The 13,055-nt window shown below is 39.6% G+C and overlaps 1 protein-coding gene across 3 annotated transcripts in view; it reads right to left on the bottom strand.

The window, feature by feature from the left end:
- Positions 1–1,036: 1,036 nt before the first annotated feature.
- LOC127925397 (adhesion G protein-coupled receptor E1-like) overlaps positions 1,037–13,055 on the bottom strand; it is a 39,361-nt gene continuing 27,342 nt past the window's right edge. For all 3 annotated transcript variants that reach the window (XM_052510270.1, XM_052510272.1, XM_052510274.1), the window contains one exon: positions 1,037–2,492. In XM_052510270.1, the coding sequence (XP_052366230.1) occupies positions 2,487–2,492 (6 nt within the window). In that variant the 3' untranslated portion in view covers positions 1,037–2,486. The remainder of the gene's footprint in view (positions 2,493–13,055) is intronic.

Below are 13,055 nucleotides of genomic sequence, written 5' to 3'. Positions count from 1 at the left end.
GAGTTCCATGTAGTCATGGCTCTATGTTACTGTGGAATAGAGTTCCATGTAGTCATGGCTCTATGTAGTACTGTGGAATAGAGTTCCATGTAGTCATGGCTCTATGTAGTACTGTGGAATAGAGTTCCATGTAGTCATGGCTCTATGTAGTACTGTGGAATAGAGTTCCATGTAGTCATGGCTCTATGTAGTACTGTGGAATAGAGTTCCATGTAGTCATGGCTCTATGTAGTACTGTGGAATAGAGTTCCATGTAGTCATGGCTCTATGTAGTACTGTGGAATAGAGTTCCATGTAGTCATGGCTCTATGTAGTACTGTGCTCCTCACTCAGTCTGTTCTGGACTTACAGCTCAGTCAGGCATCAGATTGCTGCTATATCACGTGACGGGTACAGCTGTGAGTTCAGGCAGATGTCTGGATTGGAATGTGGCCAAAAGACAGGGGTCGGGGGGTTAGAGGTCGGGGGTCAGAGGTCAGGGCAGGCATCAGGGGTCAGGGCTAGCATGGCCTCAGCCGTCTCATCTGTGCCGGGCGCAGTGTTGTAACTGTTGTTACTAAGCCCTGACAGACAGGTGTATAGACCAGGTGTGTTTGTGCACATGCCCAGAGGGCTGCGCACCGAGGGAACCCACACACACTCATCCTCATCTCTAGTGGACACACACACACAAGCTAAGCTGAGATGCTCGCATCACACACACACACACACACACACACACACACACACACACACACACACACACACACACACACACACACACACACACACACACACACACACACACACACACACACACACATACACACACACACGGATGCACGAATACACACACACAAAGCATGTTGAGCCCTTGCCACACACACAGACACACAGACACACAAACACACACACACGGACACACAAACATGCCGTTCTCACCTATCAATCACACTTGCACAAACCAAACAGGGCATCCATTACAACCATTGCCGTGCTGATGTGACAACATAATATTATTTGCGTTGTCGTGGAAATGACCACCAGGGACTCAAAGTCAAACTTAAATGAATCATTCTTTATTATCAGCAAGCTGGAGAGGTTCCAGCAAACTTCATGCATAGTTCACATCGGTCAGGAGCTCTGCCGGGACAGTCCCGTTAGTTCTCTAATATACGGCTATCCACACAATTCATATAAGCATGATTTACATGATTCATTATGCAAAATTGGTTCCTGCAAGTGACTGACTGACTGATAACTAACAAGGGTTCTTCTCTCAAAACTTGAAACTGAGATACTCATTTTGGTTCCCAGAACAATGTTCTGGGCGTACTGTCAATTGGTCTGAGGAGGTGGTCACAGTCACCTGCACGAACCAAGATAGAGTGAGAGGAGATGCTGTGTACAATTCAATGCTACCTCTTCAGACAGCAATATTTTCCCTCCTTGTATGACACTAGGAAAACTATTGTTAAAACTGTTGAAATGGCTTTTAACACGTCGTTTTTCAATAATAAATAATAATAATAATAATAATAATAATAATAATAAAATAAAAGCCTGAAACCAGACAAACTATTTAAATGAAAAACAACCACATGAAAACAATTCCACTTCCTGGATGGATTTTTCTCAGGTTTTCGCCTCCCATATCAGTTCTGTTATACTCACAGGCATATTATTTTAACAGTTTTGGAAACTTTAGAGTGTTTTCTATCCAAATCTACTAATTATATGCATATCCTAAATTCTGGGATTGAGTAACAGGCAATTTACTTTGGGCATGCTTTTCATCAGGAGGTGAAAATACTACCCCCTACCCAAGAGAGGAGATTGGTATCCTAGTGGCAGGTAGCCTAGTGGTTAGAGCATTGTGACAATAACCGAATGGTTGCTAGATCGAATCTCTGGAGCTGATAGAAAATATATATGTTGTTCTGCCCCTGAACAGGGCAGTTAACCCACTGTTCCTAGGGCATCATTGTAAGTAACATTTTGTTTTTAACTGACTTGTCTAGTCAAATAAAGGTTCAATTTAAATAAAAATAAACTGAAAAACAGCTGGATCCAGGTATCTTTATACTGTATATTACTACAGTCTCACTAACTGTTAAATGCCTCAGCAAGTCTTTAAAAAGGAAATGTACACAATCTGAAATGGCTCTGTGATGCCAGACGCTGGGAGATGAGAAGTAAGTACAGGGAATGAATATTTAATGGGTTAACAGACATGAAAAACAGTAAGAGCTTCTGGACAGGAGAAACAAAACAACATCAATGCAGATGTGTAAAATGAACTGGATGGGTGACAGATATAGGATAGATAATCAATGACGTGATGGAGTCCAGGTGAGTCCGATGAAGTGCTGGGGCGCGTAACGATGGGGAGAGGTGTGAGTAATGATGAGTCGCCTGGCAACCTCGAGCGTCAGAGAGGGGGAGCAGGAGCAGACGTGACAAAATCATTGGGAAACTCATCAGATAACTTGATATTGGACTTTCCATCAGTCCTGGAAGAAAGAAAATAAGCATATACTTAGTTTTCACTATGCTACATCTTAATCAGTCCTAAAAGTCTTCATCTTAATCGAGCTTATTGCATCTTGGGCAAAAAGTCTTGATAAAACCATGTGTAAACAGAATCCTATGTCAGACACTTCAGATGATACCGTGTCCCATTAAACAGAATCATACTTCAGACACTTCAGATGATACAGTGTCCCATTAAACAGAATCATACTTCAGACACTTCAGATGATACCGTGTCCCATTAAACAGAATCATACTTCAGACACTTCAGATGATACCGTGTCCCATTAAACAGAATCATACTTCAGACACTTCAGATGATACCGTGTCCCATTAAACAGAATCATTGAACATTTCTAGATTGTAAAATACAGTGTCCCATCAAAACAGAATCATACTCATGTAGAACTTCAATGAACCGTGTTTTAAACAGAATCAATATATATTTTATGATGATAAGTGTCCCATTAAACAGCCATCCTTTCAGACACTTGATACCGTGACATTCCATTAAACAGAATCATACTTCAGACACTGTTTTTCCAGAAGTCTTGAAGTGTTCCCATTAAACAGAATCATACTTCAGACACTTCAGATGATACAGTGTCCCATTAAACAGAATCATACTTCAGACACTTCAGATGATACCATGTCCCATTAAACAGAATCATACTTGACCTGGAGATGATGGGTCATTGTCCTGTTAAACAGAATCATAGTCAGACACTTCAGATGAAACAGTGTCCCATTAATGGAATATACTTCAGAATGCTGTGGTAGATGCTGGTTACCGTGTCCCATTAAACAGAATCAAATTCAGACACTTCAGACCGTGTCCCATTAAAGCAGAATCATACTTCAGACACTTCCTCCATGTCCCACGGTGGGAAACAGAATCATCTTCACCTACACTTGTCTCAGATGATACCATGTCCCAAAACAGAATCATAGACAGACACTTTTCAGATGATACCGTGTCCCATTAAACAGAATCATACTTCAGACACTTCAGATTCATTTAGTAGTGTCCCATTAAACAGAATCATACTTCAGACACTTCCTCTGCAGATGATACCTGTCCCATTAAGCAGAACAGGCACCTTCTAAAGTAAACAATCCCAGAGCTCCTTTCTTGGAATCAAATCATTTTGAACCTGTTGCATTGACATGCAGAACCAGTCCACAGATTGGACACACCTACTCATTCAAGGGTTTTTCTTTATTTTGACTATTTTCTACATTGTAAAATAAAAGTGAAGACATCAAAACTATGAAATAACACATATGGAATCATGTAGTAACTAAAAACGTTTTAAACAAATCAATATATATTTTATGTTTTAAGATTCTTCAAAGTAGCCACCCTTTGCCTTGATGACAGCGTTGCACACTCCTGACATTCTCTAAACCAGCTTCACCTCGAATGTTTTTCCAGAAGTCTTGAAGGAGTTCCCACATATGCTGAGCACATGTTGGCTGCTTTTCCTTTACTATGCAGTCCAACTCATCCCAAACAATGTAAATTGGGTTTGAGGTCGGGTGATTGTGGAGGCCAGTATGCAGCACTCTGTCACGTTCCTTCTTGGTCAAACAGCCCTTACACAGCCTGGAGGTGTGTTGGGTCATTGTCCTGTTGAAAAACAAATGATAGTCCCACTAAGTGCAAACCAGATTGGATGGCATATCACTGCAGAATGCTGTGGTAGCCATGCTGGTTAAGTGTGCCTTGAATTCTAAATAAATCACAGACCGTGTCACCAGCAAAGCACCCCACACCATTACACCTCCTCCTCCATGCTTCACGGTGGGAACCACACATGCGGAGATCATCCGTTCACCTACTCTGTGTCTCACAACGACACGGCGGTTGGAACCAAAAAGACTCATCAGACCAAAGGACACATTTTCATCCGTTTCATGTCTATTGCTTGTGTTTCTTGGTGCAAATCTCTTCTTATTATTGGTTTCATTTAGTAGTGGTTTCTTTGCAGTGATTTGACCATGAAGGCCTGATTCATGCAGTCTCCTCATGAACTTATCCTCTGCAGCAGAGGTGACTCTGGGTCTTCCTTTGCTGTGGCTGTCCTCATGAGAGACAGTTAACTGTAATGAACTTATCCTCTGGAGCAGAGGTGACTCTGGGTCTTCCTTTGCTGTGGCTGTCCTCATGAGACAAAGTTAACTGTAATGAACTTATCCTCTGCAGCAGAAGTAACTCTGGGTCTTCCTTTTCTGTGGCTTCCTCATGAGAGCAGTTAACTGTAATTAACATTATCCTCTGCAGCAGAGGTGACTCTGGGTCTTCCTTTCCTGTGTCTGTCCTCATTGAGAGACAGTTTCATCATAGTGCTTGATGTTTGTTGCGAATGCACTTGATGAAACTTTCAAAGTCTTGAAATGTTCCACATTGACTGATTCACAGCTTAAAGTAATGATGGACTGTCTAGTAACTCTTTGCTTATATGAGCTGTTCTTGCCATAATGTGGACTTGGTATTTACCAAATAGGGCTATATTCTGTATACCACCCATGCCTCCTCAAATTAACTTTAACAAATCAAACCTGTTCATTGAAATGCATTCCAGGTGTTCTCTAGTAACCTGCAAAGAGTTTGCAAAGCTTGTCATCAACACAAGGGCGGCTTCTTAAAAATGTTTTTCTTTTATACTTTTTTGGTTACTACATGATTCCATATGTGTTATTTGATAGTAAAAATAGTTCAAATAAATTGAAAACCATGAATGAGGAGGCGTGTCCATTATATTCTTGACTTGTACTGTCTACTCTTTCTAGTCCCAAATGTCCCTTACAGCCGGTTTGAGTCCAGTGAGTTCTGTTCATTTTCACTGGCAGCTTATCTATTTGTCCACAAGAAGCATCTTTAAAACCCAAACAACAGATGGCAGCCTCTAATATTGTTACAGTCTCACATCCTCTTTTCCTCATGTGACATTGTTTCAAAAACACTTCAAAATACTAAGACACCACATTATTAAAGTGCTATCTGAAAGTCACTAATAACATATTACATTAACACATCTCTACTAATAACATATTACATTAACAAATCTCTACTAATAACATATTACATTAACTAAATAACATCATCATCACATCTCTAGTAACTCAGTATAATATTCAAACATTGTTCCATCATCACATCTCTAGTAACCCATTATATTCTACATACATTGTTACATCATCACATCTCTAGTAACCCATTATACTCTACATACATTGTTACATCATCACATCTCTAGTAACCCATTATACTCTACATACATTGTTCCATCATCACATCTCTAGTAACCCATTATATTCTACATACATTGTTACATCATCACATCTCTAGTAACCCATTATACTCTACATACATTGTTACATCATCACATCTCTAGTAACCCATTATACTCTACATACATTGTTCCATCATCACATATCTAGTAACACATTATATTCTACATACATTGTTACTTTATCACATCTCTAGTACCTCAGTATAATATTCATACAGTATATTTGTTAATAGTACTCTCTAGTAACCTTTCATATCTTGTTACATCACACAGAACCCTATATAATGTTAAAAACTCACAGAACTGGTTGGGGTATTTATTCATACACACACCCATCTTTCAAACCACTGGTTGGGGTATTCATTCAGACACATCACCTCTTTCAAACCACCGGTTATATTCATTCATTGTTACATCATCACCTCTTTCACACCATTGGACAGAACTGGTTACATCATTCATTCAGTAACACACCTCTTTCAAACCACTGGTTGGGGTATTCATTCAGACACTAGTACCTCTTTCAAACCAGTGGACAGAACTGGTAATGGGGTATTCATTCATACACACACACATCTTTCACATAATTGTTACCAGAACAGGTTGGGGTATTCATTCATACACACACCTCTTTCAAACCACTGGTTGGGGTATTCATTCATACACATACCTCTTTCAAACCACTGGTTGGGGTATTCATTCATACACATACCTCTTTCAAACCACTGGTTGGGGTATTCATTCATACACATACCTCTTTCAAACCACTGGTTGGGGTATTCATTCATACACACACCTCTTTCAAACCAGTGGACAGTACTGGTTGGGGTATTCATTCATACACATACCTCTTTCAAACCACTGATTGGGGTATTCATTCATACACATACCTCTTTCACACCACTGGTTGGGGTATTCATTCATACACACAGCTCTTTGAAACCACTGGTTGGGGTATTCATTCAGACACACACTCTTTCAAACCACTGGTTGGGGTATTCATTCATACACACAGCTCTTTCAAACCACTGGTTGGGGTATTCATTCATACACACACCTCTTTCAAACCACTGGTTGGGGTATTCATTCAGACACACACTCTTTCAAACCACTGGTTGAACAGGTTTTGGTTTTCATTCATACACACACCTCTTTCAAACCACTGGTTGGGGTATTCATTCATACACACACCTCTTTCAAACCACTGACTGGGGTATTCATTCAGACACACACCTCTTTCAAACCACTGGTTGGGGTATTCATTCATACACACACCTCTTTCAAACCACTGGTTGGGGTATTCATTCATACACACACCTCTTTCAAACCACTGGTTGGGGTATTCATTCAGACACACACCTCTTTCAAACCACTGGTTGGGGTATTCATTCAGACACACACCTCTTTCAAACCACTGGTTGGGGTATTCATTCAGACACACACCTCTTTCAAACCACCGGTTGGGGTATTCATTCAGACACACACCTCTTTCAAACCACCGGTTGGGGTATTCATTCAGACACACACCTCTTTCAAACCACTGGTTGGGGTATTCATTCATACACACCTCTTTCAAACCACTGGTTGGGGTATTCATTCATACACACAGCTCTTTCAAACCACTGGTTGGGGTATTCATTCAGACCACACTCTTTCAAACCACTGGTTGGGGTATTCATTCATACAACAGCTCTCTAAACCACTGGTTGGGGTATTCATTCATACACACAGCTCTTTCAAACCACTGGTTGGGGTATTCATTCATACACATACCTCTTTCAAACCACTGGTTGGGGTATTCATTCAGACACACACCTCTTTCACACGTGGACAGAACAGGTTTTGGTTTTCATTCATACACACACCTCTTTCAAACCACTGGTTGGGGTATTCATTCATACACACACCTCTTTCAAACCACTGAGTATATTCATTCAGACACACACCTCTGTCAAACCACTGGTTGGGGTATTCATTCATACACACATCTTTCACAATTATTTTCCACTGTGTTAATTTCCATTCATCTCAATATCAAATGTCAATCATCTCTTTCAAACTCAGTGGACAGTACTGATTAGAGAATTCAACACAGGTTGGCACACATGGTACTCCCAATGGTGTTCAAACCACTGGCGTTGCTGGGACATTCAACACACAGTCTCTTTCAAACCACTCATCGATTCTGTCAGAGTAGATCTTTCAAACCACATTGTGATATTGATTCCTACACCCTTTCTCCACTGTGATTCATTCATCCAGTGAATCAGCTCTTTCAAACCACTGGTCCAGTGGGTCCCTTCATTCATACAGAATCCAGTTCAAACCCTACTGGTTCTCCTCCAGTGACACACACCTCTTTCACACGTGGACAGAACAGGTTTTGGTTTTCATTCATACACACTAACCTCTTTCCAACCACTGGTTGGGGTATTCATTCATACACAACCTCTTTCAAAACCACTGACTGGGGTAATCTCTTCAGACTCCAGTGAAACCACTGGTTCCCTATTCATTCATGACACACATCTTTCCAGTGATTTCCAAACCTATCCCCCAGTGATTCCCTAATATCTCCTCCAGTGACTCCCTAATCTGATAGAGCAGTGATTCCCTAACCCCTCCTCCTGTGATTCCCTAACCTGTCCTCCAGTGAATCCCTAACCTCTCCTCCAGTGACTCCCTAATCTCTCCTCCAGTGACTCCCTAATCTCTCCTCCAGTGACTCCCTAACCTCTCCTCCAGTGATTCCCTAACCTCTCCCCCAGTGAATCCCTAATCTCTCCTCCAGTGACTCCCTAATCTCTCCTCCAGTGATTTCCTAACCTCTCCTCCAGTGATTCCCTAACCTCTCCCCAGTGATTCCCTAATCTCTCCTCCAGTGACTCCCTAATCTCTCCTCCAGTGATTTCCTAACCTCTCCTCCAGTGATTCCCTAACCTCTTCCCCAGTGAATCCCTAATCTCTCCTCCAGTGATTCCCTAACCTCTCCTCCAGTGATTCCCTAACCTCTCCCCCAGTGAATCCCTAAACTCTCCTCCAGTGACTCCCTAATCTCTCCTCCAGTGATTTCCTAACCTCTCCTCCAGTGATTCCCTAATCTCTCCTCCAGTGATTTCCTAACCTCTCCCCCAGTGATTCCCTAATCTCTCCTCCAGTGACTCCCTAATCTCTCCTCCAGTGATTTCCTAACCTCTCCTCCAGTGATTCCCTAATCTCTCCTCCAGTGACTCCCTAATCTCTCCTCCAGTGATTTCCTAACCTCTCCCCCAGTGATTCCCTAATCTCTCCTCCAGTGACTCCCTAATCTCTCCTCCAGTGATTTCCTAACCTCTCCCCAGTGATTCCCCTAATCTTCTCCTCCAGTGACTCCCTAATCTCTCCTCCAGTGATTTCCTAACCTCTCCTCCAGTGACTCCCTAATCTCTCCTCCAGTGATTTCCTAACCTCTCCTCCAGTGATTCCCTAACAGTCCACGTATTTGATGTATTCCAGAACTAATGCAGCTGATTTAACAAATTAGAGGGTTGATGATTAGGTGACCATTTGGGTCAGCTATGCTAGTTCTGGAATACATCAAAGAAGAGGACGGTCTGGGGGTACAAGAGGAGAGGTTGGGGAATCACTGATCAACAAACTCTAAATATGCCACAGAACAGAGACGATATTGAAAAAGTAATGTTTTTTTTCCCTTGACTGGTAAAATTCACACACTCAGACATTTGAATCCTCACCGTTACACTCCCCAGTGAAAGGAGTAAACTTGAAAGTTGTTGTGGATCTGAACCCAGGTAGACAGTGACAGTAGAAGCTTCCATATGTGTTGTAACACGTGGCTTTACTTCCACAGGGTGGGTTACTGTCCCACTCTTTACACTCATCTATATCATCACATTGTTGACTCCCATTGGCAATGAAGCCCAGGCCGCAAACTCTGGCCTCTATGTTCCCCAGTAGAGTGAAATGAAGACCTGTGAGGAGCAGGAAAGGGGAGTGAGTGAGTGAGTGAGTGAGTGAGTGAGTGAGTGAGTGAGTGAGTGAGTGAGTGAGTGAGTGAGTGAGTGAGTGAGTGAGTGAGTGAGTGAGTGAGTGAGTGAGTGAAGAAACTGTCTATAAACACTAAACCTGTCTATACACACTAACACTGTCTATACACACTAAAACTGTCTATACACACTAACACTGTCTACACACACTAACCCTGTCTATACACACTAAAACTGTCTATACACACTAAACCTGTCTACACACTAAAACTGTCTATACACACTAAAACTGTCTATACACACTAAACCTGTCTACACACTAAAACTGTCTATACACACTAAAACTGTCTATACACACTAACACTGTCTATACACACTAAAACTGTCTACACACACTAAAACTTATCCATACTCTTACTTACTCATACTCTTATCCATTTTATAGTTCGGCAGTAACAAAACAAATGATGGAAAAAGTCAAGCGGTCTACACAATATACACACTACAGTATACACACTACACAATATACACACTACAGTATACACACTACACAATATACACACTACAGTAAAATAAACACTACACAATTTACACACTACAGTAAAATACACACTACACAATATACACACTACAGTAAAATACACACTACACAATATACACACTACACAATATACACACTACAGTAAAATACACACTACACAATATACACACTACACTAAAATACACACTACACAATATACAAACTACAGTAAAATACACACTACACAATATACACACTACAGTATATACACTACAGAATATACACACTACACAATATACACACTACAGTAATATACACACTACACAATAGTCACACTATACACAATATACACACTACACAATATACAGTAATATACACACTACACAATATACACACTACAGTATACACACTACACAATATACACACTACACAATATACACACTACAGTAATATACACAATGCACAATATACACACTACAGTAAAATAGACACTTCACAATATACACACTACAGTATACACACTACAGTAATATACACACTACACAATATACACACTACAGAATACACACTACACAACATACACACTGCACAATATACACACAGTAAAATACACAGTAAAATACACACTACACAATATACAAACTACAGTAAAATACACACAACACAATATACACACTACAGTAAAATACACACTACAGAATATACACACTACACAATATACACACTACAGTAAAATACAGATTACACAATATACACACTACAGTAATATACACACTACACAATATACACACTACAGTATACACACTACACAATATACACACTACACAATATACACACTACAGTAATATACACAATGCACAATATACACAATAAAATACACACAATATACACACTACAGTATACACACTACAGTAATATACACACTACACAATATACACACTACAGAATACACACAACACAACATACACACTACACAATATACACACTACAGTAAAATACACACTACACAATATACACACTACAGTAAAATACACACAACACAATATACACACTACAGTAAAATACACACTACACAACATACACACTACACAATATACACACTACAGTAAAATACACATTACACAATATACACACAACAGTAAAATACACACAACACAATATACACACTACAGTAAAATACACACTACACAATATACACACTACACAATATACACACTACAGTAAATACACATTACAATATACAATATATACACAACAGTAAAATACACACTACACAATATACACACTACAGAATACACACTACACAATATACACACTAAAATACACAATATACACACTACAGTAAATACACACTTCACAATATACACACTACAGTATACACACATACAGTAATATACACACTACACAATATACACACTACACAATATACACACACAGACTACACAATACACACTACACAATATACACACTACAGTAAAATACACACTACACAATATACACACTACAGTAAAATACACACAACACAAAATACACACTACACAATATACACACTACACAATATTCACACTACAGTAAAAACACATTCCACAATATTCACACAACAGTAAAATACACACTACACAATATACACACTACAGTATACAGACTACACAAAATACACACTACACAAAATACACACTACAGTAAAATACACACTACACAATATACACACTACAGTAAAATACACACTACACAATATACACACTACAGTATACACACAAGAATATACTGTAAAACACACTACACAATATACACACTACATTATACACACTATAATATACACACTACAGTATACACACTAACACTGTAAAACTAACACTGTCTATACACAAAAATATTCTATACACACGAACACTCTCTATACAGTAAACCTGTCTATACACACTAAAACACAACCAAAACTATACACACTAAACCTGTAAAACTAACACTACACACTACACACACTAAAACTATACACACTAAACTTATACACACTACACAATATACACACTAAAAGTATACACACTATACACACTAACACTGTCTATACACACTAACACTGTCTATACACACTAAAACTAGTCTATACACACGAACACTCTCTATACACACTAAAACTGTCTATACACACTAAAACTGTCTATACACACTAACACTGTCTATACACACCAAAACTGTCTATACACACTAAACCTGTCTATACACACTGTCAAGAAACTGTCAAGAAACTGTCAAGAAACTACACCGAACAAAAATATAAATGCAACAAGTCAAGTGTTGGTCACAAGTTTCATGAAATGAAATACAATATCCAAGAAATGTCCCACACGGACAAAAAAAATGTGTCTATCAATTTTTTTTCACAAATTTGTTTCCATCCCTGTTAGTGAGAGTTTCTCCTTTGCCGCGATAATCTATCTACCTGACAGGTGTGACATATCAATAAGCTGATTAAACAGCATGATTATTACACAGGTGCACCTTGTGCTGGAGACAATAAACGGCCACTCTAAAATGTCCACTTTTGTCACACAACACAATACCACAGATTTCTCAAGTTTTGAGGAAGTGCGTAATTGGCATGCTGACTTGAGGAATGTCCAGAGCTGTTGCCAGAGAATTGAATCTTCATTTCTCTACTATAAGCCTCCAACATAGTTTTATAGAATTTGGCAGTACGCGCAACAAGCCTAACCACCACAGACTACATGTATGACGTCA

This window comes from Oncorhynchus keta, unplaced genomic scaffold (assembly GCF_023373465.1).
Source record: "Oncorhynchus keta strain PuntledgeMale-10-30-2019 unplaced genomic scaffold, Oket_V2 Un_contig_5530_pilon_pilon, whole genome shotgun sequence".
NCBI lineage: Eukaryota > Metazoa > Chordata > Actinopteri > Salmoniformes > Salmonidae > Oncorhynchus > Oncorhynchus keta.
This window is presented reverse-complemented; position numbering and strand designations above follow the sequence as displayed.